The sequence below is a fragment of the Salmo trutta genome, chromosome 21, assembly GCF_901001165.1.
Source record: "Salmo trutta chromosome 21, fSalTru1.1, whole genome shotgun sequence".
Lineage (NCBI taxonomy): Eukaryota > Metazoa > Chordata > Actinopteri > Salmoniformes > Salmonidae > Salmo > Salmo trutta.
The window spans coordinates 41,700,885-41,728,619 of record NC_042977.1 but is presented as its reverse complement, the minus strand read 5'-3'; the positions used below and the strand labels follow the sequence as shown (position 1 = coordinate 41,728,619).

The window sequence follows — 27,735 nt, the reverse complement described above, 5'->3', positions numbered from 1 at the left end:
TTGCCTAGTTAAATAAAGGTTAAATAACAAGACATAAGACAAAACTTTTCTATAACACAAAAGTGTTAGTAAATAATGTGTCATAGTACCTGTAAGTGGCTGCATTAGACTATAGGTGTAACATCCTGACCATAGAAAGCTGTTATTTTCTATGGTAGAGTGACGGGGGGTTTTCTAGTTTAGATTTTCTATGTTGTTATGTTCTAGTTTTGTATTTCTATGTTGGGCTTTGTTTGGGATGATCTCCAATTAGAGACAGCTGGTCATCGTTGTCTCTAATTGGAGATCATACTTAAGTAGGTGTTTTTCCCACCTGGGTTTGTGGGAGATTGATTTTGAGTATGTGTATGTTAACTCTTCGTCACGGTTTGTTGTTTTTGTTCATTCAGTTTTATTTTGTATGTATTGCATAGTTTCACAGTTCAAATAAATATGTGGAATGATAATCACGCTGCACTTTGGTCCACTCCTTCCTACGACAGCCGTGACAATAGGAACACACAGTATGTAGGTTTACTACAGACACATATGTAATTAACACTCCCCTTATGTTAAATGACACCTACACTCTTAGACAAAAAATACCGAAAAGGCTTCTAACCTGGAACCAAAAAAGGTTATCTTATGGGGTCAGCCAAAGAACCCTTTTGGAACCCTTTTTTCTAAGAGTATGTCATTATTTAAAAAACAAGATGTTTACCTTTATTTAACTAGGCAAGTCAGAAAAAAATCTTATTTTACAATGACAGCCTACCTCAGCCAAACCCTAACGACGGTGAGCCAATTTGGCACCGCCCTATGGGACTCCCAATCACGGCCAGTTGTGAGACAGCCCGGGATCAAACCAGGGTCTGTAGTGATGTCTCTAGCGCTCAGAAGCAGTGCCTTAGACCGCTGCACCACACCGAAGCCCCTGTGACCAAGGAAGATTGGAGATATTGTTTAAGTTGCCTTGCATCAGACCTATGTAATAAGAGACTGTGTTGGGATGAGTAACCCATCTCCCTCCTCCTCTCAGTACCCTTGATGATGTTCTGGAAGGTTCAGGGGCCCAGCGTTGAAGTTTAATTGGGCCCATACAACATGCACATCAGTGGAGGCTGCTGAGGGGAGAACAGCTCATAATAATGTCTGGAACAGAGCAAATGGAATGGCATTAAACACCTGGAAACCATGTGTTGATGTATTTGATATCATTCCACTGATTCCACTCCTGTCATTACCATGGAACCCCTTCTCCCCAATGAAGGTGCCACCAACCTCCTGTGATGCATATCACTCACGGTCAATTTTACACACACACACACACACACACACACACACACGCGCGCGCGCACGCACGCACGCACGCACGCACACACACACACTGAGCCCTGTGGGGAACCTGCTGTCATTTCACATTTCTCATTCCGTGTCATATACTTCAGCAGTGTACTGTCACATAGAATACTTCAACAGTATACTGTCAGATCGAATACTTCAGCAGTATACTGTCACATAGAATACTTCAGCAGTATACTGTCACATAGAATACTTCAACAGTACACTGTCACATAGAATACTTCAGCAGTATACTGTCACATAGAATACTTCAGCAGTATACTGTCAGATAGAATACTTCAGCAGTATACTGTCACATAGAATACTTCAGCAGTATACTGTCAGATAGAAAACTTCAGCAGTATACTGTCACATAGAATACTTCAGCAGTATACTGTCACATAGAATACTTCAGCAGTATACTGTCAGATAGAATACTTCAGCAGTATACTAGCATATAGAAAACTTCAGCAGTATACGGTCAGATAGAATACTTCAGCAGTATACTGTCAGATAGAATACTTCAGCAGTATACTAGCATATAGAAAACTTCAGCAGTATACTGTCAGATCGAATACTTCAGCAGTATACTGTCACATAGAATACTTCAACAGTATACTGTCACATAGAATACTTCAGCAGTATACTGTCACATAGAATACTTAAACAGTATACTGTCACATAGAATACTTCAGCAGTATACTGTCACATAGAATACTTCAGCAGTATACTGTCACATAGAATACTTCAGCAGTATACTGTCACATAGAATACTTCAGCAGTATACTGTCACATAGAATACTTCAGCAGTATACTGTCACATAGAATACTTCAGCAGTATACTGTCATATAGAATACTTCAGCAGTATACTGTCAGATAGAAAACTTCAGCAGTATACTGTCACATAGAATACTTCAGCAGTATACTGTCACATAGAATACTTCAGCAGTATACTGTCAGATAGAATACTTCAGCAGTATACTAGCATATAGAATACTTCAGCAGTATACTGTCATATAGAATACTTCAGCAGTATACTGTCAGATAGAAAACTTCAGCAGTATACTGTCACATAGAATACTTCAGCAGTATACTGTCACATAGAATACTTCAGCAGTATACTGTCACATAGAATACTTCAACAGTATACTGTCACATAGAATACTTCAGCAGTATACTGTCACATAGAATACTTCAGCAGTATACTGTCAGATAGAATACTTCAGCAGTATACTGTCACATAGAATACTTCAGCAGTATACTGTCACATAGAATACTTCAACAGTATTCTGTCACATAGAATACTTCAACAGTATACTGTCACATAGAATACTTCAGCAGTATACTGTCACATAGAAAACTTCAGCAGTATACTGTCAGATAGAAAACTTCAACAGTATACTGTCACATAGAATACTTCAACAGTATACTGTCATATAGAATACTTCAACAGTATACTGTCACATAGAATACTTCAACAGTATACTGTCACATAGAATACTTCAGCAGTATCCTGTCACATAGAATACTTCAGCAGTATACTGTCATATAGAATACTTCAGCAGTATACTGTCACATAGAATACTTCAACAGTATACTGTCACATAGAATACTTCAGCAGTATACTGTCACATAGAATACTTCAGCAGTATACTGTCATATAGAATACTTCAGCAGTATACTGTCAGATAGAATACTTCAGCAGTATACTGTCATATAGACTACTTCAGCAGTATACTGTCACATAGAATACTTCAGCAGTATACTGTCATATAGAATACTTCAGCAGTATACTGTCATATAGAATACTTCAGCAGTATACTGTCATATAGAATACTTCAGCAGTATACTGTCATATAGAACACTTCAACAGTATACTAACATATAAAATACTTCAGGGGCAGCAGGTAGCCTAGTGGTCAGAGCGTTGGGCCAGTAACCAAAAGGTTGCTGGATTGAATCCCTGAGCTGACAATGTAAAAATCTGTCGTTCCCTGGGCGCCGAAGACGTCGATGTCTATTATGGCAGCCCCCCGCACCTCTCTGATTCAGTTGGGTTAAATGTGGAAGATGCATTTAGTTGTACAACTGACTAGGTATTTCCCTTTCAGCAGTATACTGTCTTAAAGAATACTTCAGCAATATACTGTTAAACAGAATACTTCAACAATGTACTGTGTTTGATCCACCTGGACTTTGGGACTTTCAAATTCTCCCATGTCACTGTATACATGTTGGAGTCTGTATCTCTTTCTTTTTTGTCTGTCTCTTTGTTCCCCTATCACTCCATTTTTTTTCTCTCTCTCTCTCTCCCCCCTCTCTCTCTCTCTCTCTCTCTCTCCCCCTCTCTCTCTCTCTCTCTCTCTCTCCCCCTCTCTCTCTCTCTCTCTCTCTCTCCCCCTCTCTCTCTCTCTCTCTCTCTCTCCCTCTCTCTCTCCCCCTCTCTCTCTCTCTCTCTCTCTCTCCCTATCACTCCAATTCACTCGGTACCAATTCCTTTCTCCATCTACTTATCTTTCCTGCCCCCTCTCCCCCTCTCTCTCTCTCTCTCTCCCTCTCTCTCTCCTTCTCCCTCACCCTCTTTTCTCGCTCCACTAGTGCGCGTCAGTCAAGGAGAATTTCAGGTGATCCCGGCTTAACAGCTGCAGGCTTAACTGGTGATTTCCTCTCTCTGCAACTTTGGAGCTTTTCTCTGGCAGGCCCTAATCTCTTCATTTTCCCGGAGTTTGGCTAGAGCGCTATAAAATGCCTTATGTTACATCTCTCACTATTCCAGTATTTTCAGGGTGTGATTTTATGTGTCACTAAATGTTAATTTGATAATCTATTTAAATAGATGATGAAAATAGTGCTAGCGAGTAGCGCTATAGCAGGGGATGTTGATAAGACATGACAGGGCGGTTTGGTACTAGGGGCTACTTTTAAGTGACTCATTTGACATTTTACCTCAAGGCTTGGTTTCGCCATCCCCATGCAACAAAAACGGTCTAATGTACGGTACGTTTTGCATGTTGACTGTACTGAATGTGTTAGATGGAAATGGCCTAGCACGGTCCAAATGTCTTCTGCAAAATAGACACACACACACACACACACCGCCTCCCCCTTCCTCCACTTCTAGACTTGAGAAAAGTCCTAATCTCTTGAATCATTGGTGTCAACACCCCCAGACAGACAGACAGACAGACAGACAGACAGACAGACAGACAGACAGACAGACAGACAGACAGACAGACAGACAGACAGACAGACAGACAGACAGACAGACAGACAGACAGACAGACAGACAGACAGACAGACAGACAGACAGACAGACAGACAGACAGACAGACAGACCTTCAAGGGAGTCAATGGAATACTCCCCAGCCCAGAGTTGTGACTGCAGATCTGAGTTATCAGACTTGCTGCCGTTAAATTGGAAAATATTTTTGTTTTTCATAGTAGTCAGGAGAAGTTAGAACTTTGAGGGAGTAGTGTCCCATATCAATACTTAGTAGGAGTAGTGTCCCATATCAATACTTAGAAAACTTCTGTCTGCGATCAATGAAAACAGCCAAGTTTACTGAGATAAACATCTGATTTCAAAGAGATTTACTTTTTGGGGAAAAGGAAGGATGAACAATATGTTCATTCGTTTTTATGTCCAAGGCTTCACACCTCTTTCACACCTCCAGTGGTTGTGAGTGATTCAGCCTTATGTTGTACTGGCCTAGTTGTATTGGTCTGGCAGAGTGTCCTCTAGTTTTTGGTTTCTCCATTCAATTAAGACCTAGACAACCAGGTGAGAGGAGTTCTTTACTAATTAGTGAACTTAATTCATCAATAAAGTACAAGGGTGGAGCGAAAACCCGCAGACACTTGGCCCTCTGTGGAATGAATTTGGCACATGTTGTCTGGGGTGAGGTTAAATAGCATGAGGTTGGATTCAAATGGCCATGTCTCGCCTTGTATGGCCCTTTAGTTGCTTACTTAGCCGTTAGGACAGCAGTGTTGGCATTTTTAAAGGAGTCATTTACAGCACTGAACAAATATCTGAGAGCAGCGGCATATTTCTTACAGATAGTTCTTAAACAGAGAAAACAACAACAACTATGTAAGGACTTGTACTGTAGTGCATTGGCTGATGATGTGTGTGTGTGTGCATGCATCCATGTGTGAAAATCAATGTCCTTGGTTTCTCTGCTCTCTTTCTCCATGCTCGCCGCGCTCTCTCTCCTCTCTATCGCTCTCTCAACTGTCTCTTTCGCTCTCTGTCTCTCTCTGTCTCTCTCGCTTTCTCTCTCTTTCTCTCTCTCCCTCTGTGAGGCAGTTCCAGAATGCACCGATTCATTCCGGAGTGTAGCCTATGTCTGATTGTATTTCTGTCTGTCTGGGGCTTTTCCATATCTCTATGAACAGTTGAACACATTTACATTCCTGTTACCGTCATTCGTATGCTCTTCACACATCTGCCAGGCCGGTAACATTCCTGGCAGCTGGAAATTCCGCTTGTTTTTTTTCTCACCAAATTATAATTAAAAAAATAATTATTCTCTTCAACAGAGCTGCTAAATGGGCATTGAAATTATATAAGATTACAGGAATATAGACCAAAACGATTTCTTCATGTGATCAAAAAAACAACAACACTTTTACAGAATTCTCTCTGAAACTAATCTCGGCATCCAGAACCACATCTGTCACCAGAGCATACTCTGCAGCCAACTAACGTGTGATGACAGATTGACAGGCGCCAGAGGAAAGCTATCAAGCACCTGTTCTTCTTTTTCTCTAAGAGGAATGAGAAATTCCCAGAGTATGTGCAATGCAACTCAAGCGCCTAACTCTCATTTTGTTTCCCTGTTTAATAGCAGGCTAAAGCTATTAGCACGGATCAGCAAGGAGGAAATTGAAAATTCTCTTGGAATAAATGAGGGTTTGGAAGAGAACCACGGATCAGAAGTGTACTGTGAGGGACAGCGAGAGAGCGAGAGAGAAAAAGGGGTGATAAGAGAGAAAAAGGAGAGAAATAGAGGAGATTATAGTAATAAACTAGCTCTGCAGTGGTGATATAGTAATAAACTAGCTCTGCAGTGGAGATATAGTAATAAACTAGCTCTGCAGTGGTAATATAGTAATAAACTAGCTCTGCAGTGGTGATATAGTAATAAACTAGCTCTGCAGTGGAGATATAGTAATAAACTAGCTCTGCAGTGGGGATATAGTAATAAACTAGCTCTGCAGTGGAGATATAGTAATAAACTAGCTCTGCAGTGGAGATATAGTAATAAACTAGCTCTGCAGTGGAGATATAGTAATAAACTAGCTCTGCAGTGGTGATATAGTAATAAACTAGCTCTGCAGTGGTGATATAGTAATAAACTAGCTCTGCAGTGGAGGTATAGTAATAAACTAGCTCTGCAGTGGAGATATAGTAATAAACTAGCTCTGCAGTGGGGATATAGTAATAAACTAGCTCTGCAGTGGAGATATAGTAATAAACTAGCTCTGCAGTGGAGATATAGTAATAAACTAGCTCTGCAGTGGGGATATAGTAATAAACTAGCTCTGCAGTGGAGATATAGTAATAAACTAGCTAAGCAGTGGGGATATAGTAATAAACTAGCTCTGCAGTGGAGATATAGTAATAAACTAGCTCTGCAGTGGAGATATAGTAATAAACTAGCTCTGCAGTGGAGATATAGTAATAAACTAGCTCTGCAGAGGAGATTATAGTAAAAAACTAGCTCTGCAGTGGGGATATAGTAATAAACTAGCTCTGCAGTGGAGATATAGTAAAAAACTAGCTCTGCAGTGGGGATATAGTAATAAACTAGCTAAGCAGTGGGGATATAGTAATAAATTAGCTCTGCAGTGGTGATATAGTAATAAACTAGCTCTGCAGTGGAGATATAGTAATAAACTAGCTCTGCAGTGGGGATATAGTAATAAACTAGCTCTGCAGTGGTGATATAGTAATAAACTAGCTCTGCAGTGGTGTTATAGTAATAAACTAGCTAAGCAGTGGGGATATAGTAATAAACTAGCTCTGCAGTGGTAATATAGTAATAAACTAGCTCTGCAGTGGTGATATAGTAATAAACTAGCTCTGTAGTGGGGATATAGTAATAAACTAGCTCTGCAGTGGTAATATAGTAATAAACTAGCTCTGCAGTGGTGATATAGTAATAAACTAGCTCTGCAGTGGTGATATAGTAATAAACTAGCTCTGCAGGGGTGATATAGTAATAAACTAGCTAAGCAGTGGGGATATAGTAATAAATTACTCTGCAGTGGTGATATAGTAATAAACTAGCTCTGCAGTGGTAATATAGTAATAAACTAGCTCTGCAGTGGTGTTATAGTAATAAACTAGCTCTGCAGTGGTGATATAGTAATAAACTAGCTCTGCAGTGGTGATATAGTAATAAACTAGCTCTGCAGTGGTAATATAGTAATAAACTAGCTCTGCAGTGGTGATATAGTAATAAACTAGCTCTGCAGTGCTGCTATAGTAATAAACTAGCTAAGCAGTGGGGATATAGTAATAAACTAGCTCTGCAGTGGTGATATAGTAATAAACGAGCTCTGCAGTGGTAATATAGTAATAAACTAGCTCTGCAGTGGTGATATAGAATATATAGATTTAGAAATCTCTCATTTCAAACCCCACAGAGGTATAAAAAGTAATTCAACTTTGTCCTTTATGTTACGAGTCAAATCAGCCCTTATAGTCCTCAAGGGGCCTTTAAAAACCTTTAGAAACAGTGCAATGCTCCAGGACCAGGGAAATACCATTGTGAGAGTGTAGCGTGTGATAGATGGACTACATCAACTCTTTTCTCCCAGTAATCTCTCAATTCTGATTCATGATTGGACCAGAGACAGAGGTGTGTTCCAATGATTCTGTCCACTGATCACCTATGAGGAAGACAATGAAAGGCAGAAGGCCCTCCGCTCTATCATTATAATTGTCACGTTTGTCGTCTGGAATGGAGGACCAAAACGCAGCAGGAATGTGGATGCTCATCTTGATATTTATTTGAAATCCAAATGAACACCAAAATAACAAAACAACGAACTTACGAACAACAAAACAGTCTTGTAAGGCTCACACAGGCAAAACAAGAAACAATCTCCCACAAACACTACACCAAACAATTACCCATATATAGGACTCCCAATTAGAGGCAACGAGAAAGCACCTGCCTCCAATTGAGAGTCCAACCCCCATTAACCTAAACATAGAAATACAATTAACTAGACTAAGCATAGAAATACATTAACATAGAACAGTGCCCAAAAACCCCGGAATACATAAATCAAATACCCTTCTACAAAACCACCACCCCGAACCACATAAAACAAATACCCTCTGCCACGTCCTGACCAAACTACCATAACAAATAACCTTTATACTGGTCAGGACGTGACAATAATAGATTTTCTTTGTTCCTTTTTACACAGTTCGGCTCCTTGCGGAGCACACAGCTACCAGTACGTTTTGAGTGTTTACATCCCGTCTAATACCATGCCATTGTTAGTGTGTGTGTGTGTGTGTGTGTGTGTGTGTGTGTGTGTGTGTGTGTGTGTGTGTGTGTGTGTGTGTGTGTGTGTGTGTGTGTGTGTGTGTGTGTGTGTGTGTGTGTTCTTCCACTCAATAACATTGTGTGGATGTGTTCTCAACAGGAACCTGGGAAAATCAGGCTTGCGTGTATCCTGTTTGGGCCTCGGTGAGTACGTTTGATGTGTATCCTGTTTGGGCATCGGTGAGTACGTTTGATGTGTATCCTGTTTGGGCATCGGTGAGTACGTTTGATGTGTATCCTGTTTGGGCCTCGGTGAGTATGTTTGATGTGTATCCTGTTTGGGCATCGGTGAGTACGTTTGATGTGTATCCTGTTTGGGCATCGGTGAGTACGTTTGATGTGTATCCTGTTTGGGCCTCGGTGAGTATGTTTGATGTGTATCCTGTTTGGGCCTCGGTGAGTATGTTTGATGTGTATCCTGCTTGGGCATCGGTGAGTACGTTTGATGTGTATCCTGTTTGGGCATCGGAGAGTACATTTGATGTGTATCCTGTTTGGGCCTCGGTGAGTACGTTTGATTAGCATCCATGTGTAATCTGTGTTCAGCTCAACTCTCTCCAGGTGCTATAATATCCAATGGGGGTGGGTTTGTGCATGTGTGTGTGTGTGTGTGTGTGTGTGTGTGTGTGTGTGTGTGTGTGTGTGTGTGTGTGTGTGTGTGTGTGTGTGTGTGTGTGTGTGTGTGTGTGTGTGTGTGTGTGTGTGACAGAGACACAGAGAGATGAAGTTCTACATCTTATACCTCTTCCATAGGCTCAGTCTTGAGGGACAGGGCCGCTGTTTACAGTGTGTTAATCCTGCTTTCAGAAAACAAGCTGCTCAATTATCACACATATCCAATTCACACAAACACACACACACACACACACACCGGGGGGGTAACCGGCCTAATTCTCTTTGATAGGATTGATTTAATTAATCTGCCTCATAAATATATTAACAATTATACCATAGGGAGATCATTATAATCACTCTTTGTGTTTATCTCTGTCACACACACGCACACACCCACACACACACACACACACACACACACTGGGTCAACTCCAATGACCCAGTTGAAACACCGGGGGTGTAATTGACCCAGATGAAACACCGGGGGTATAATTGACCCAGATGAAACAACGGGGGTATAATTGACCCAGATGAAACACCGGGGGTATAATTGACCCAGTTGAAACACCGGGAGTGTAATTGACCCAGTTGAAACACCGGGGGTGTAATTGATCCAGTTGAAACACCGGGGATGTAATTGACCCAGTTGAAACACCGGGGGTGTAATTGACCCAGTTGAAACACCGGGGGTATAATTGACCCAGATGAAACACCGGGGATGTAATTGACCCAGTTGAAACACCGGGGGTATAATTGAGGGTAAAGGGAGAAGTCAACAAACAGTAAATACACTATACTAATAACTGAAGGGGTGCTGGGGACACAGGAGAGAGACAACTCTGTTTGTTTCCATCATTATTTCAGGGTGATGCTAGGCGATTGTGACAAGGACAGAGGAAATGTAGCTTTACACTGCAAAGACCAGGAGCAAAGTTGACATCATAACACACACACACACACACACACACACACACACACACACACACACACACACACACACACACACACACACACACACACACACACACACACACACACACACACACACACACACACACACACACACACAACACACACACACACACACACACACAAAGACAGAGAGAGCTCCACCCAAGGCTGGTTTAGCAGTGGTGAATCATGGGTAAGTGGAGTCTGAAGGCCATCTAAATCATGGGCCAGAGGGTTGTGACTGGGCCATTAGCCTCGGCATAAAACCCCAAAACTAAACAGTACAACATGATGAGTACTGAACCTGGTGATCAGCCACACCTCCTACGGTGCCCTCTCACCTCTGACCTTTCACATGTTTTGTTAGATGTAGGATTTGCGAGCGTTAGTCATGGAATGTTTTATTTTAAAAAGTTAGCAACCATTTACTAGAGGTTAACTTTTCTTTTACTATTGATATATAGGGGTTTAGAATGACATTTAGAGTGTTCCACAGCATAAGATATGAAGGCTGATATATGTCCCTCTTTCTCCCAGGTACTTGGGTAACGTTTGGAGGTCAGATTTCAGATGAGGTAAGTTAAGATTTAATCTATAACTAATAACTATGATTGATAAGGGAACTGAACCTACAACCTTGGAGCTGCCAGCACCACACTCCAACCAACGGAGCTATCTAGACCCCTGGTTGATCCAGGCTAAATGGTCCTACCAGCTGATCCAGGCTAAGTGGTCCTACCAGCTGATCCAGGCTAAGTGGTCCTACCAGCTGATCCAGGCTAAGTGGTCCTACCAGTTGATCCAGGCTAAGTGGTCCTACCAGCTGATCCAGGCTAAGTGGTCCTACCAGTTGATTCAGGCTAAGTGGTCCTACCAGTTGATCCAGGCTAAGTGGTCCTACCAGCTGATCCAGGCTAAGTGGTCCTACCAGCTGATCCAGTCTAAGTGGTCCTACCAGTTGATCCAGGCTAAGTGGTCCTACCAGCTGATCCAGGCTAAGTGGTCCTACCAGCTGATCCAGGCTAAATGGTCCTACCAGCTGATCCAGGCTAAGTGGTCCTACCAGCTGATCCAGGCTAAGTGGTCCTACCAGCTGATCCAGGCTAAGTGGTCCTACCAGCTGATCCAGGCTAAGTGGTCCTACCAGCTGATCCAGGCTAAGTGGTCCTACCAGCTGATCCAGGCTAAGTGGTCCTACCAACTGATCCAGGCTAAGTGGTCCTACCAGTTGATCCAGGCTAAGTGGTCCTACCAGCTGATCCAGGCTAAGTGGTCCTACCAGTTGATCCAGGCTAAGTGGTCCTACCAGTTGATCCAGGCTAAGTGGTCCTACCAGCTGATCCAGGCTAAGTGGTCCTACCAGCTGATTCAGGCTAAGTGGTCCTACCAGCTGATCCAGGCTAAGTGGTCCTACCAGCTGATCCAGGCTAAGTGGTCCTACCAGTTGATTCAGGCTAAGTGGTCCTACCAGTTGATCCAGGCTAAGTGGTCCTACCAGTTGATCCAGGCTAAGTGGTCCTACCAGCTGATCCAGGCTAAGTGGTCCTACCAGCTGATCCAGGCTAAGTGGTCCTACCAGCTGATCCAGGCTAAGTGGTCCTACCAGCTGATCCAGGCTAAGTGGTCCTACCAGTTGATCCAGGCTAAGTGGTCCTACCAGCTGATCCAGGCTAAGTGGTCCTACCAGCTCAGGTCTCCTTCCCTGTTAGCTCCTGTCTCGTCACTCCCTCTCCCTGCTGCCTCTCAGAGACATGGGCCAAAACCCCCAAGGTTTTCTGGCTCACACATAGATAGGGAACCCACAACCTCGTTCGTAGACAGGGAACCCACAACCTCATTCATAAACAGGGAACCCACAACCTCATTCATAAACAGGGAACCCATAACCTCATTCATAGACAGGGAACCCACAACATCAGGGAACCCACAACCTCACATAGACAGGGACATGAAGAGAGGACACACACAGTTGAACACACACATGTGCATGCCATGCGCAGGCACACACACACACACACACACACACACACACAATGATGCAGTGAGGGCATTGAACTCTGACACCTCTCTACTGGAGACGCTGAAACAGGTAGACTTGTTAAAGTGACCTGCCGGTACAACAACTGGAATGATGGTTGACACAGTGTTAGGGGATAACAAGTAACAAGTATTATGGTATTGTTATTGTCTGGCTGTTTGTGTATTTTATCATTATTATATATATGTATGTGTGTGTATGTATGTATGTATGTGTATGTATTTGTTCCTTAATGTTTTGTTGTCTAGTCTATGGGATCCCCCTGCTGGTATACTGTAAAGTAAAATAAATATAATAATGTATATAATAATATATATATATATATATAGTAAAATTATTATTATATATTATTATATACATTATGATATTTATTTTACTTTACAGTATACCAGCAGGGGGATCCCATAGACTAGACAACAAAACATTCAGGAACAAATACATTGAATTAATACAAAATGAGACTCTTAAGATTGGTGACACAGAAACATTGGTCTGTTAGAGCTGTACCATGACGACAGGAGACAAGTACTGGAGCTTCAATAGCCTGAGTTACTCCAATGTTTGGCCTCGGTCTACTACCACTGGGTATGTTCAGCAGGAACTCAACAGGAGATACCATTTTGAAAACAAGAGGTGGTACTTGCTGGATTTTAATATCTCATTCCAGAGTGTTTGTCTCAAAATATATGCTATTAAGCAGATGCTTTTATCCGAAGCGACTTACAATAATCCGTGCACACGTCTGGTCCTGGAATCAAACCCACTATCCAGGCGTTTCAAGCCCTTGCTCTACCAACTGAGCTACAGAGGACTGCTCAATAGAATTTATAGCTCCAAAACATTTTTCTCTTTTTTTATTCCTACTAAATGAACACTGCCCAGCTGCCAGCTCCCTGTTCTCCACTGAGGTGATGAATCCTGTTTTGTGTTTCTCAGGTGGCTGAGCAGCTGATGACCATAGCATATGAGAACGGGGTCAATCTTTTCGACACAGCCGAAGTTTATGCCGGGGGGAAGTGAGTGTGATCTGAATACCTATTACCTACCTACCTGAACCCACAGAGCAGAGATGGCTGTCTAAATCTGGTCCTGGAGGGCTGACACACACACAGTGCAGGTTTTTGTTCCAGTCCACCACTAACACCCACAAAATGTAGGTGTCAGCCAAGACCACATACGGTAGTTAGGTTCAAATTAAGATCCTACATCTGTACAGTATCTTGAATCAAATTATTTCCTACATCTGTACAGTATCTTGAATCAACCATATGGAATGGGATTAGTTCTAAAGCACGTAGGTTCACAGCGTGGGTGCATGCTGATTGTGCATTCAGCGTGGTTGCCTTGCCAAGACAACGAGAGGCAAAAACAAGCTGTCAACCCACGCCAGTACATTTGCGCTTCCATGCACACATGACAGCACGTAGTACAGGATATATATACAGGATATATGTAGAAAAGCTTATTTTATACAGTATAAAATACGTGCCGTCTCCCTGAATGACTTTTAACACAGTAAACTGTGGCTTTTGGGTTCTACCTACATGGACATTCATTCTCAACTGATTTCCACAATAGTGGATTGGATTTAGCAACAGAACCTTTAGCACGTCAGAACTGTGAAGGAATCCCAGCTTATCACCTACCAGTGTGGAGCAACCACCTACAACAGTATAGACCTCTGGGTGACTCCACAATTAGTCAGAGCTATATGGTGCAGATCTATGGCACACACACACACAGTTAATCTCCCTGCTTTATTACAGAGCTGAGATAATCCTGGGGAACATCATCAAGAAAAAGTGCTGGAGGTAATGTATCATCTTTAAACCGTGTGTGTGTGTGTGTTGGTTGGTCCACACAAGGATAGTAAAACAAGGAAAATTCTCCAGAGTTGTGGACTGGAGTCACATGACTTGGACTCGAGTCTGACTCGAGTCACAAATTTGATGACTTGAGACTCGACTTGATAGAAAATAAAATTACTTGAGACTTGACGTCTCAAGAATCGGGACTTTGACTTGAGACTGATGACTTGAAATTATCTGGCCAGGTTTTGTCATATTTTGTCACTCGTTTTGTGGCACAGTCTCCATGCATTACGCTACACTCAGCCAGACACAGTAGCCGCAGCATCGCCGTTGCAACAACAACAAAAAACCTGCAACAGATTGGCTAGTGAAATGCATACCCGGCACTCAAACTGTCAATCTACATAAGTTGGTGAGCTAGTGAACAGATTGCTGATTTGCTGTAGTGTACAGCTATAGGATTGGGTGCAGCACAAACGTCAAATTGACGTTAAATTGAAATAAATATGCTGCTCCAAAAATGTTTGATGATCAAGAATATTAACTGTTTACTTTGGAAGCTCACCAGCATTGGGGCAACAATTACTAGAATTGTCACGTTCGTCGTACTGATGAGACCAAGGCGCAGCGGGAATGTGTATGCTCATCTTCTTTATTAAATGAGAAGAAAACGAAACACTTGAACAAAAACAATGACGAAAAACAGTCCTGTAAGCACACAGCTTCACACAGAACAACTACCCACAAAAACCATGAAAAAAAAACCCCCTACTAAATAGGACCTTCAATTAGAGGCAACGAGAAACAGCTGCCTCCAATTGAAGGTCAAACCAATAAACTAAGCATAGAAATTAGAAAAACTAGACACCGACATAGAAATAGACTAACATAGAACATTGCCCAACAAACCCCGAAACACATTAAACAAACACCCCCTGCCACGTCCTGACCAAACTACAATAACAAATAATCTCTTTACTGGTCAGGACGTGACAAGAATAGGCTTACTGGTCTTTTGGTGTGTAACAATTGCTTGAAATTGATCATTTAGTTATGAAGCTTGCATTTGGAATTTGTTATTAAAATTAATTATTACTGTGGCAAAGACGCACTATAGACGAGGGTCTTCTATTGTTCTCTCCAAACTCCCGCCAGTGGAGAGTGCTTTTTTTTTCTCTTGTTGAAATATTTGCTGTTGCTTTCACACATTTAAATACATAGGCCCTATGTGGTAAATCTATATTCCATCTAATACTACAATAATTGCTAGCGTTTTATTATTCCATCCCCGTACTGTTTATTGCAACACGTAGACAGTTTTAGTTTCATGTTTGATAGGCCTACAGATACATTTTAATTTACCCAACTATTTCTTAACCTGCTCTGAGTGGGCGCAATGTTTATAGTGCACATGAACGTTGACAAGACCCACGAGGTTAAAGTTCTGCTTATTTCATTTAATGTATGGTTCCCTTCGTTCCTATTTTCCTGGTTATGTCGGGGTTCCGTGTTTCTGTGTCCTATGTCTCGCGCCTCAATGCGCATAGAAATATTCTACTTGGCCTGCGCTCCACGCTTTGGAGTCAGAACATTGAATAAGAGAAAATGATTGTTCCATGTATGCAGGGTGATGAAATATCATTAATAATCATTAAGTCTGATTTAAGATGAATGTCTTTTATATTGTAGAACCAGTTTATTGGTTGTATTTGCTAATTGGGTAATTGTATGTTTCTGTGTTCCAAGTGCTTATATTATGCAGGCCTACCTGTTGGAGCTCCTTTTAGACAGATTCCATTTGGTTTCTCAAGGGGAGGCTGTACAGTCTTGCCCTCTACCTGTGCCCGTTCAGGTAGGACAGGTTAAGCCTGATACAGAGGCTATTTCTTTTGGGCTATTGCCTGTGTATATTTGGTAAATCTACTTGTATATTTTATATGATATGGCACTTTCACCATTGGATCACCAAGACGTAAATACATGTACACTCTGAGCACGTCAACCTGCCTTGCCTTCTGCTGATTTCATGCCCTTCCACTGCTACAATGTCCCTCTTTTACAATTACATTGGCTGATCAAAATGTGTTGTAGACAAAATAATGAAAAGCACTGTCTGGTAGCCTTAATAAATAGACAAAGATTTGTGGTTGAACAAGTCGTTCCATGTATAGATTTTTGTTTACTACACTTGAGACTTGACTTGAAAACTTGTAACTCGACTTGGACTTGACTCGAGTCTTGACCTGTTCTACTTTGGAACTCGACTTGAGACTCGGACCTTGTGACTTGAGACTTGCTTATGACTTGAATAATAGTGACTTGGTCCCACCTCTGAAATTCTCCCTCGTTGGGACATTTCCCACATCCCCATGAGGACAAAGGCTTTTTTAAGTCTTGGTGGTTAGGTTTAGGGTTAGGGTTACGATTAGGGTTAGAATTAGAGTAAGCATAAGGGGTTAGTGGTAAGGTTTAGGTTTAAGAATTAGGGTTTGGGTTTGGGTTATGGGTAAAGGTTATGGTTAGGATTAATTAGGTTTAGGGGTTAGGTGAAGTAGGATTTTGAATGGAAATTAATTTTAAGTCTCCACAAGTATAGAAGAACATAACGTGTGTGTGGTTCACTAGTCACTTTAATAATGCCACTTTAATAATGCCACTTTAAATAATGCCACTTTAAATAATGGCACTTTAAATAATGCCACTTTAATAATGCCACTTTAAACAATGCCACTTTAATAATGCCACTTTAATAATGCCACTTTAAATAATGCCACTTTAAATAATGCCACTTTAAATAATGCCACTTTAAATAATGCCACTTTAATAATGCCACTTTAAACAATGCCACTTTAATAATGCCACTTTAATAATGCCACTTTAATAATGCCACTTTAATAATGCCACTTTAATAATGCCACTTTAAATAATGGCACTTTAATAATGCCACTTTAAACAATGCCACTTTAAATAATGCCACTTTAAATAATGCCACTTTAATAATGCCACTTTAAACAATGCCACTTTAATAATGCCACTTTAATAATGCCACTTTAAATAATGCCACTTTAATAATGCCACTTTAAATAATGCCACTTTAATGTTTACATATCTTACATTACTCATGTCATATGTGATACTGTATTCTATACCATCTATTGCACCTTGCCTATGCCGCTCGGCCATCGCTCATCCATATATTTATATGTACATATTCTTATTCACCCCTTTAGATTTGTGTGTATAAGGTAGTTGTTGGGGAATTGTTAGATTACTTGTTAGGTATTACTGCACTGTCGGAACTAAAAGCACAAGCATTTCGCTACACTCGCATTAACATCTGATAACCATGTGTATGTTACCAATAAAATCTAATTTGATTTGATTTGTGTGTGGGTGCGTGAGTGTGTGTACACTCTGTGTGTGTTGCGTGCTTACATGCATGCGATGGTTTTGCCTGGGAGACAGCTAACAAATGCTAATCTACCGTAAATCAAAACACACAGCTTTATATCAGTTCCATCACCAATATAACTCATCCACCAATCAGCTAACTAGGTCTGCAGCAGTAACCATAACCTTGGATCTCCAAGATGGCATAGCAGTCAGACGTCCTTTGTCCTCGTCTTGTCGTGTCCCGTGTATATATATATTTACATCTTTTCTTCGCATATCTTTTTATATATTTTTTTCTAAAAACTCAACTTCAAAACACTCTCCTGCAACCCACCTCACCAATTTAAAAAAAAAAGTATTATTTACCTCAAATCTGAAATCCACAACAGAAGCCAGCCAGAAGTTAGCCAGTTCGCTAGCTAACATTAGAATTCAGCTAACCACGGTTGGCGGTCATCAGCTATCCCTTAGCTCGATAAGCTATCGCCAGTTTTGTACAACACGACTCAGACCAGAGCATACCGGACCTATTTTCTCTCCATATCCCCGGATTTCTACCGCAAGCTCTGGACATTTACACCTGGATCTTGCAGCTAGCTAGCTGCTATCCGAGTGACTATTGGCTAACGTCAGTCCCGGAGCTAACATCAATTATTCCGGAGCTAGCCAGCTGAAGAGTTCCATCAGCCACTCCTGGGCTACAATCACCTATCCGGACCCGTTTTACTGCCGATGCGGAGCCCCATCGGGCCTTCATGACTGGACTACCGACGTTATCTGCCCGAGAGAGTTATCCAACTGGCCCGTCCGTCGCGACGTAACCTGAACGCCCATCTGCGGCCAGCTAATCGTTAGCTGTCTTATCGACTGCTATCTGAATAGGTCTATCGGCCAATTTTCTTGGGCCACTATAACTATAACTATTTTTGCCAATTGGATTGGTCCCCTCCACCACATGGAACCCCACTAATCTACCGACGGAAACGCACGAGGTGGATAAAAACAGACCATCTTCTGCCAACTTCTGACTTGCTACCCATGGCCCGGCTAGCTGTCTGAATCGCCGTGACCGCAACCAACCTCACTACTCACTGGACGCTTTTGATCACTTGGCTAAGCATGCCTCTCCTTAATGTCAATATGCCTTGTCCATTGCAGTTCTGGTTAGTGTTTATTGGCTTATTTCACTGTAGAGCCTCTAGCCCTGCTCATTATACCTTATCCAACCTTTCAGTTCCACCACCCACACATGCGATGACATCACCTGGTTTCAATTATGTTTCTAGAGACAATATCTCTCTCATCATCACTCAATGCCTAGGTTTACCTCCACTGTATTCACATCCTACCATACCTTTGTCTGTACATTATACCTTGAGGCTATTTTATCGCCCCCAGAAACCTGCTCCTTTTACTCTCTGTTCCAGACGTCCTAGACGACCAATTCTCATAGCTTTTAGCCGTACCCTTATCCTACTCCTCCTCTGTTCCTCTGGCGATGTAGAGGTGAATCCAGGCCCTGTAGTGCCTAGCTCCACTCTTATTCCCCAGGCGCTCTCTTTTGATGACTTCTGTAACCGTAATAGCCTTGGTTTCATGCATGTTAACATTAGAAGCCTCCTCCCTAAGTTTGTTTTATTCACTGCTTTAGCACACTCTGCCAACCCGGATGTCCTAGCCGTGTCTGAATCCTGGCTTAGGAAGACATTTTCAGACAAGATAGAACGGCCTAAGGGGGCGGTGTTGCAATCTACTGCAGAGATAGCCTGCAGAGTTCTGTCCTACTATCCAGGTCTGTACCCAAACAATTTGAACTTCTACTTTTAAAAATCCACCTCTCTAAAAACAAGTCTCTCACCGTTGCCGCCTGCTATAGACCACCCTCTGCCCCCAGCTGTGCTCTGGACACCATATGTGAACTGATTGCCCCCCATCTATCTTCAGAGCTCGTGCTGCTATGTGACCTAAACTGGGACATGCTTAACACCCCAGCCATCCTACAATCTAAGCTTGATGCCCTCAATCTCACACAAATTATCAATGAACCTACCACGTACCACCCCAAAGCCGTAAACACGGGCACCCTCATAGATATCATCCTAACCAACTTGCCCTCTAAATACACGTCTGCTGTTTTCAACCAAGATCTCAGCGATCACTGCCTCATTGCCTGCATCCGTAATGGGTCAGCGGTCAAACGACCTCCACTCATCACTGTCAAACACTCCCTAAAACACTTCAGCGAGCAGGCCTTTCTAATTGACCTGGCCCGGGTATCCTGGAAGGATATTGACCTCATCCCTTCAGTAGAGGATGCCTGGTTATTTTTTTTTAAATGCCTTCCTCACCATCTTAAATAAGCATGCCCCATTCATGAAATTTAGAACCAGGAACAGATATAGCCCTTGGTTCTCTCCAGACCTGACTGCCCTTAACCAACACAAAAACATCCTGTGGCGTTCTGCATTAGCATCGAACAGCCCCTGTGATATGCAACTTTTCAGGGAAGTTAGAAACCAATATACACAAGCAGTTAGAAAAGCCAAGGTTAACTTCTTCAAGCAGAAATGTACTTCCTGCAACACAAACTCAAAACGTTCTGGGACACTGTAAAGTCGTTGGAGAATAAGAGCACCTCCTCCCAGCTGCCCACTGCACTGAGGATAGGAAACTCTGTCACCACCGATAAATCCACTATAATTTAGAATTTCAATAAGCATTTTTCTACGGAAGGCCATGCTTTCCACTTGGCTATCCATACCCCGGTCAACAGCACTGCACCCCCCACAGCAACTTGCCCAAGCCTTCCCTATTTCTCCTTCTCACAAATCCAGTCAGCTGATGTTCTGAAAGAGCTGAAAAATCTGGATCCCTACATATAAGCCGGGCTAGACAATCTGGACCCTTTCTTTCTAAAATGATCTGCCGAAATTGTTGCAACCCCTATTACTAGCCTGATCAACCTCTCTTTCGTATCGTCTGAGATTCCCAAAGATTGGAAAGCAGCTGCTTTCATCCCCTTCTTCAAAGGGGGGGACACTCTTGACCCAAACTGCTACAGACCTATATCTATCCTTCCCTGCCTTTCTAAAGTCTTCGAAAGCCAAGTCAACAAACAGATTACCGACCATTTCGAATCCCATCGCACCTTCTCCGCTATGCAATCTGGTTTCAGAGCTGGTCATGGGTGCACCTCAGCCACACTCAAGGTCCTAAACGATATCTTAACCGCCATCGAGAAGAAACAATACTGTGCAGCCGTATTCATTGACCTGGCCAAGGGTTTCGACTCTGTCAATCACCACATCCTCAGCGGCAGACTCAATAGCCTTGGTTTCTCAAATGATTGCCTCGCCTGGTTCACCAACTACTTCTCTGATAGAGTTCAGTGTGTCAAATCGGAGGGCCTGTTGTCCGGGCCTCTGGCAGTCTCTATGGGGGTGCCACAGGGTTCAATTCTTGGGCCGACTCTTTTCTCTGTATACATCAATGATGTTGCTCTTGCTGCTGGTGAGTCTCTGATCCACCTCTACGCAGACGACACCATTCTGTATACTTCTGGCCCTTCTTTGGACACTGTGTTAACTACCCTCCAGACGAGCTTCAATGCCATACAATTCTCCTTCCGTGGCCTCCAACTGCTCTTAAATACAAGTAAAACTAAATGCATGCTCTTCAACCGATCGCTGCCTGCACCTGCCCGCCCGTCCAGCATCACTACTCTGGACGGTTCTGACTTAGAATATGTGGACAGCTACAAATACCTAGGTGTCTGGTTAGACTGTAAACTCTCCTTCCAGACTCACATCAAACATCTCCAATCCAAAGTTAAATCTAGAATTGGCTTCCTATTTCACAACAAAGCATCTTTCACTGATGCTGCCAAACATACCCTCATAAAACTGACCATCCTACCGATCCTCGACTTCAGCGATGTCATTTACAAAATAGCCTCCAATACCCTACTCAATAAATTGGATGCAGTCTATCACAGTGCCATCCGTTTTGTCACCAAAGCCCCATATACTACCCACCACTGCGACCTGTACGCTCTCGTTGGCTGGCCCTCGCTTCATACTCGTCGCCAAACCCACTGGCTCCAGGTTATCTACAAGACCCTGCTAGGTAAAGTTCCCCCTTATCTCAGCTCGCTGGTCACCATAGCAGCACCCACCTGTAGCACGCGCTCCAGCAGGTATATCTCTCTGGTCACAACCAAAGCCAATTCTTCCTTTGGCCGCCTCTCCTTCCAGTTCTCTGCTGCCAATGACTGGAACGAACTACAAAAATCTCTAAAACTAGAAACACTTGTCTCCCTCACTAGCTTTAAGCACCAGCTGTTAGAGCAGCTCACAGATTACTGCACCTGTACATAGCCCATCTATAATTTAGCCAAACAACTACCTCTTCCCCTACTGTATTTATTTATTTTGCTCCTTTGCACCCCATTATTTATATTTCTACTTTGCACTTTCTTCCACTGCAAATCTACTATTCCAGTGTTTTACTTGCTATATTGTATTTACTTCGCCACTATCGCCTTTTTTGCCTTTACCTCCCTTATCTCACCTCATTTGCTCACTTTGTATATAGACTTAATTTTCAACTATATTTTTGTCTGTATGTTTGTTTTACTCCGTGTGTAACTCTGTATTGTTGTATGTGTCAAACTGCTTTGCTTTATCTTGGCCAAGTCGCAATTGTAAATGAGATCTTGTTCTCAACTTGCCTACCTGGTTAAATAAATAAAAAATAAAATAAAAACCATGGCAATCAGAGGAGAGTTGGTTGAGTGTTCTCGGCTATGTGAAGGCTTGTAGGCTCGGCGGCGGCCTCAGCACGTATTGATCTCGTACATTTATGCTGCTACATTTCTCCACTGTACACTTCATAAACGCTTCACTCTCCAGTTCTTCAGTTCACGCCGGTTCAGCGCCTCCCACTGCAACTCCGGGTGTTAAATATTAAACATTAAACAGTCAAGCGATGGGGATTTGACTTTCAGTTGAGTTGATACACTGTATCCTATCAAAGTTCTGAGAAAGTCTCCCAGAATATTTTTCTTTATACTTGAACAGCATGTGTAAAAAGCTAAAGGATCCATACTGTTTTTTCTACAGTGTAGACAGACTACCAGAAGGCTATTGATATTATATACCTAAGTGATATTATATACCTAAATTATATTATATACCTAAGGGATATTATATACCTAAATTATATTATATACCTAAGGGGTATTATATACCTAAATTATATTATATACCTAAGGGATATTATATACCTAAATTATATTATATACCTAAGGGATATTATATACCTAAATTATATTATATACCTAAGTGATATTATATACCTAAATTATATTATATACCTAAGTGATATTATATACCTAAATTATATTATATACCTAAGTGATATTATATACCTAAATTATATTATATACCTAAGTGATATTATATACCTAAATTATATTATATACCTAAGGGGTATTATATACCTAAATTATATTATATACCTAAGGGATATTATATACCTAAATTATATTATATACCTAAGGGATATTATATACCTAAATTATATTATATACCTAAGTGATATTATATACATAAATTATATTATATACGTAACTGATATTATATACCTAAATTATATTATATACCTAAGTGATATTATATACCTAAATTATATTATATACCTAAGGGGTATTATATACCTAAATTATATTATATACCTAAGGGATATTATATACCTAAATTATATTATATACCTAAGTGATATTATATACCTAAATTATATTATATACCTAAGGGGTATTATATACCTAAATTATATTATATACCTAAGTGATATTATATACCTAAGTGGGATAAGAATGTCCGTATGTCTTTCTAATCTTTATCTTTCTCTCCGTCTAATTTCTCCGTCCGTCCATCCGTCTGTCTGTCTGCCTGTCTTCCTGTAGGAGATCCAGTCTGGTGATCACCACCAAGCTCTACTGGGGTGGAAAGTAAGTATCTGCCTCAGACGATGGGAGAATCTCAATAGCATATCCTTGACTCCTCGCATCTTTACACTTGCCTCCTTCACTTGCCTCTGACCTTCTCAACCAATGGGTTTTGAGAGGAGGCGAGGAGAAATGATGCTATAAATCATCAAGGAAATGCTTTTGAGATTCTCCCATTCAGAGCATCATACCAATGAAAAAGTGTTGACTAATCTCTACCATTGTTTTACAAAAATAGTTATGGTTTCAGAGCTGAGTACTGTTGATCTGAGTTAGTCTCTTCCGCCTCATTGACATGTCTGTACTGAAGCTGTCGTAATATGGACACTGTACTGTCTGAGTTCTGTCTGAATTCTGTCTGAGTTCTGTCTGTGCTCAGTCTGGGTTCTGTCTCGGGGTTTTTCCAAGTTCTGTCCGAGTTCTTTCTGGATTCTGTCTGGAAAATTGCAGCAACAACAGGGTGATCAAATTAGGATACGGCATCTGTATGTCACGGCTGTCGAAAGGAGTAGCGGACCAAAGTGCACCGTGTGAGTAGTTCCACATTTTATTTACTCTGTGAAACTTATGCAATACATCAAAATAACTGAATAGACAAAAACAACAAACCGTGACACCGAGGAGAACAAACACTACTCAAAAATAATCACCCACAAAACCCAGGAAGAAAAACCCCTACTTAAATATGATCTCCAATTAGAGAAAACGAGGACCAGCTGCCTCCAATTGGAGATCAACCCCCCCCAAAAAAAAACATAGAAATAGAAAACTAGAACTAAACATAGATATGGAAAACATAGAACAAAACACAAAACACCCCCTGTCACACCCTGACCTACTCTACCATAGAAAATCACATCTTACTATGGTCAGGACGTGACACTGTATAATGATTTAGGTTGTGATCTGAGATTTGCGCACAGACTCAGGTCAAAAATAGTGCAGCATAAGATACGGTATAAATACGGTATAAGTACAGTATAGATACGGTATAATTTGAAACTCAGTCAGCTTTATCTTTGAAGTATTATAGTGGTGCTGTGGTCCAGATTAAAGGGAGAGAGAGAGAGATGGAGAGAGAGACGGAGAGAGAGGTGGAGAGAAAGGGGAGGGAGAGAGAGAGAAAAAGAGTGAGAGAGAGAAAAGCAAATGAGAGAGAGAGGGATGCAGAGAGAGAGAGAGAAAGAGAGAGAGCGAGAGAGAGAGGCATGATTAACAACCAGCCTGGCAGTCTGTTAGGGGTCTGAAGAGACTCTCTCTGATCAAACTGCTGGAGGAACCGATAACATAGCAGAGAATAAAATGAACATTCTCGCTCTCTGTGTGAACCAGGCTGACTGTCCCCCACGTTACACTACACTACTCTCTCTCTCTCTCTCTCTGTGTGTGAACCAGGCTGACTGGACTCCACGCTACACTACTCTCTCTCTCTCTCTGTGTGAACCAGGCTGACTGGCCCCCATGCTACACTACTCTCTCTCTCTCTCTCTCTCTGTGTGAACCAGGCTGACTGGCCCCCACGCTACACTACTCTCTCTCTCTCTCTCTCTGTGTGAACCAGGCTGACTGGCCCCCATGCTACACTACTCTCTCTCTCTCTGTGTGAACCAGGCTGACTGGCCCCCACGCCACACTACTCTCTCTCTCTGTGTGAACCAGGCTGACTGGCCCCCACGCCACACTACTCTCTCTCTCTGTGTGAACCAGGTTGACTGGCCCCCACGCTACACTACTCTCTCTCTCTCTCTCTCTCTCTCTGTGTGAACCAGGCTGACTGGCCCCCACGCTACACTACTCTCTCTCTCTCTCTCTCTCTCTCTCTCTGTGTGAACCAGGTTGACTGGCCCCCACGCTACACTACTCTCTCTCTCTCTCTCTCTCTCTCTGTGTGAACCAGGCTGACTGGCCCCCACACTACTCTCTCTCTCTCTCTCTCTCTCTCTCTCTGTGAACCAGGCTGACTGGCCCCCATGCTACACTACTCTCTCTCTCTCTCTCTCTGTGTGAACCAGGCTGACTGGCCCCCGTGCTACTCTCTCTCTCTCTCTCTCTCTCTCTCTCTGTGTGAACCAGGCTGACTGGCCCCCACACTACACTACTCTCTCTCTCTCTCTCTCTCTCTCTCTCTCTCTGTTTTGGGGAAAGGGATGGGTAGATGATGGACAGGGGGAAGATGGTTATGGGGGGAAAGGGATGGGTAGATGATGGACAGGGGGAAGATGGTTATGGGAAAGGGATGGGTCGATGATGTGATACCGGCGCTGACAGTTTGTCATTGAATCAGACATCCACAATAGATTACAGGGCATTGTATTCGCAACACTGACAGACAGAAGCAAAAATGTGTTTTGTCGTTGCTGATCCTTCCCGGTGCCAATTGTACAGATATACAGTAGGATCGTAATTTGATCACCCTGTTGCAGGAGAACTTGTAGTGAATTTGAGTTTTAAAAAAGCTTCTAAAGTTTGTAATTTACACTTTCAAATGTCATACTTAATGGATCAACTGCAAAACAAATTCCATTAATTATAATCCACATGTCCTGTTGCTGCAGGATTATATTCCTGTATTTGTGTCTCTTGTATTTTCAGCAATTTGTAGACATCTTGTTGGCTGGTAGGACCAGTTCAATGATCTAATCAGTTTCTCTTTGTGTGAATACTTTTCTGTGTGTTTATCACAGGAGGCTGGTGGCACATTAATTGGGGAGGACATGTTCGTGGTAATGGAGCGGAATAGGTGGAATGGTCTCAGATACATCAAACACATGGTTTACAGGTGTTTGATGCCACTCCATGCTCTGTTCTGGACATTACTATTGTCCGTCCTCCCCTCAGCAGCCTCCAATGATGTGTTATTTCACTTATATGTTATTTTCCAGAGCCGAAACCGAGAGAGGACTCAACAGGAAGCACATCATTGAAGGTAAACTGTCTGATTTCCTCTCCTCCTCTTCCATCTGTCTCGTCCTTCACATAACTCCATGCCCCAGTTCACCTCTATAATCCCCCCCTTTTCATCTCTCTTCCTCCTGTTCTCCCCCAGTTCCCTTGTGATTCATTTCCTCCAGTGCGCTCCGTTGAACTTGACCTCCTCTTTTGAAGTACCTGTATGTCGCTCAGGGTCGGATGTCTCTGGGAGATTGAGTTGGTTCATTTGTAAAGCCTTTGTTTGTTTGTTTGTTTGTGGAAGCCGTCTCTAATATGATAGACCATGGACATAAACACTCAAAGTCAAATCAAATCAAAGTTTATTTGTCACGTGTGCCGAATACAACAGGTGTAAACCTTACAGTGAAATGCTTACTTACAAGCCCTTAACAAACTGTGCAATTTTTAGGTAGAAACTAGGTATTAGGTAAACAATAGATAAGTAAAGAAATACAAATGTAAAAAAAAAAGAGGGGGTTGACGGTTGGGGGGTGGCGGGGCACAATACAAATAGTCCGGGTAGCGAATGTGCGGGGGCACCAGTTAGTCGGGCTAATTGACGTAATATGTACATGAATGTATCAAGGCACAAGGCGAGAACCAAATGCAGACACAGGAGGCAGATGGTTGGAGTCTTACAATGTTTATTAATCCAAAGGGATAGGCAAGAGAATGGTCATGGACAGGCAAAAAGGTCAAAACCAGATCAGAGTCCAGGAGGTACAGAGTGGCAGACAGGCTCGTGGTCAAGACAGGCAGAATGGTCAGGCAGGCGGGTACAAAGTCCAGAAACAGGCAAGGGTCAAAACCTGGAGGACTAGAAAAAGGAGAATGCTGAAAGCAGGAGAACGGGAAAGCGCTGGTTGACTTGGAAACATACAAGACGAAACTTGCACATACAACATACAAAACTGGCACAGAGAGACAGGAAACACAGGGATAAACACACTGGGGAAAACAAGCCACATCTGGAAGAGGTGGAGACAATCACAAGGGCAGGTGAAACAGATCAGGGCGTGACAGAATGTATAGTGAAAGTGACTATGCAGAGACGATAAACAGAGAGTAGCAGCAGTGCAAAAGAGGGGTTGGCGGGGGGG

At 42.2% G+C, this 27,735-nt stretch overlaps 1 protein-coding gene across 1 annotated transcript in view; it reads left to right on the top strand.

Moving 5' to 3' along the window:
* Positions 1-27,735, top strand: part of kcnab1b (potassium voltage-gated channel subfamily A regulatory beta subunit 1b) — a 76,684-nt gene that overhangs the window by 14,122 nt on the left and 34,827 nt on the right. Inside the window, exons 2-7 of the mRNA XM_029705733.1 lie at positions 8,990-9,033; positions 10,993-11,030; positions 13,430-13,509; positions 14,260-14,304; positions 23,663-23,707; positions 26,587-26,630. Of these exons, the coding sequence (XP_029561593.1) occupies positions 8,990-9,033; positions 10,993-11,030; positions 13,430-13,509; positions 14,260-14,304; positions 23,663-23,707; positions 26,587-26,630 (296 nt within the window). The remainder of the gene's footprint in view (positions 1-8,989; positions 9,034-10,992; positions 11,031-13,429; positions 13,510-14,259; positions 14,305-23,662; positions 23,708-26,586; positions 26,631-27,735) is intronic.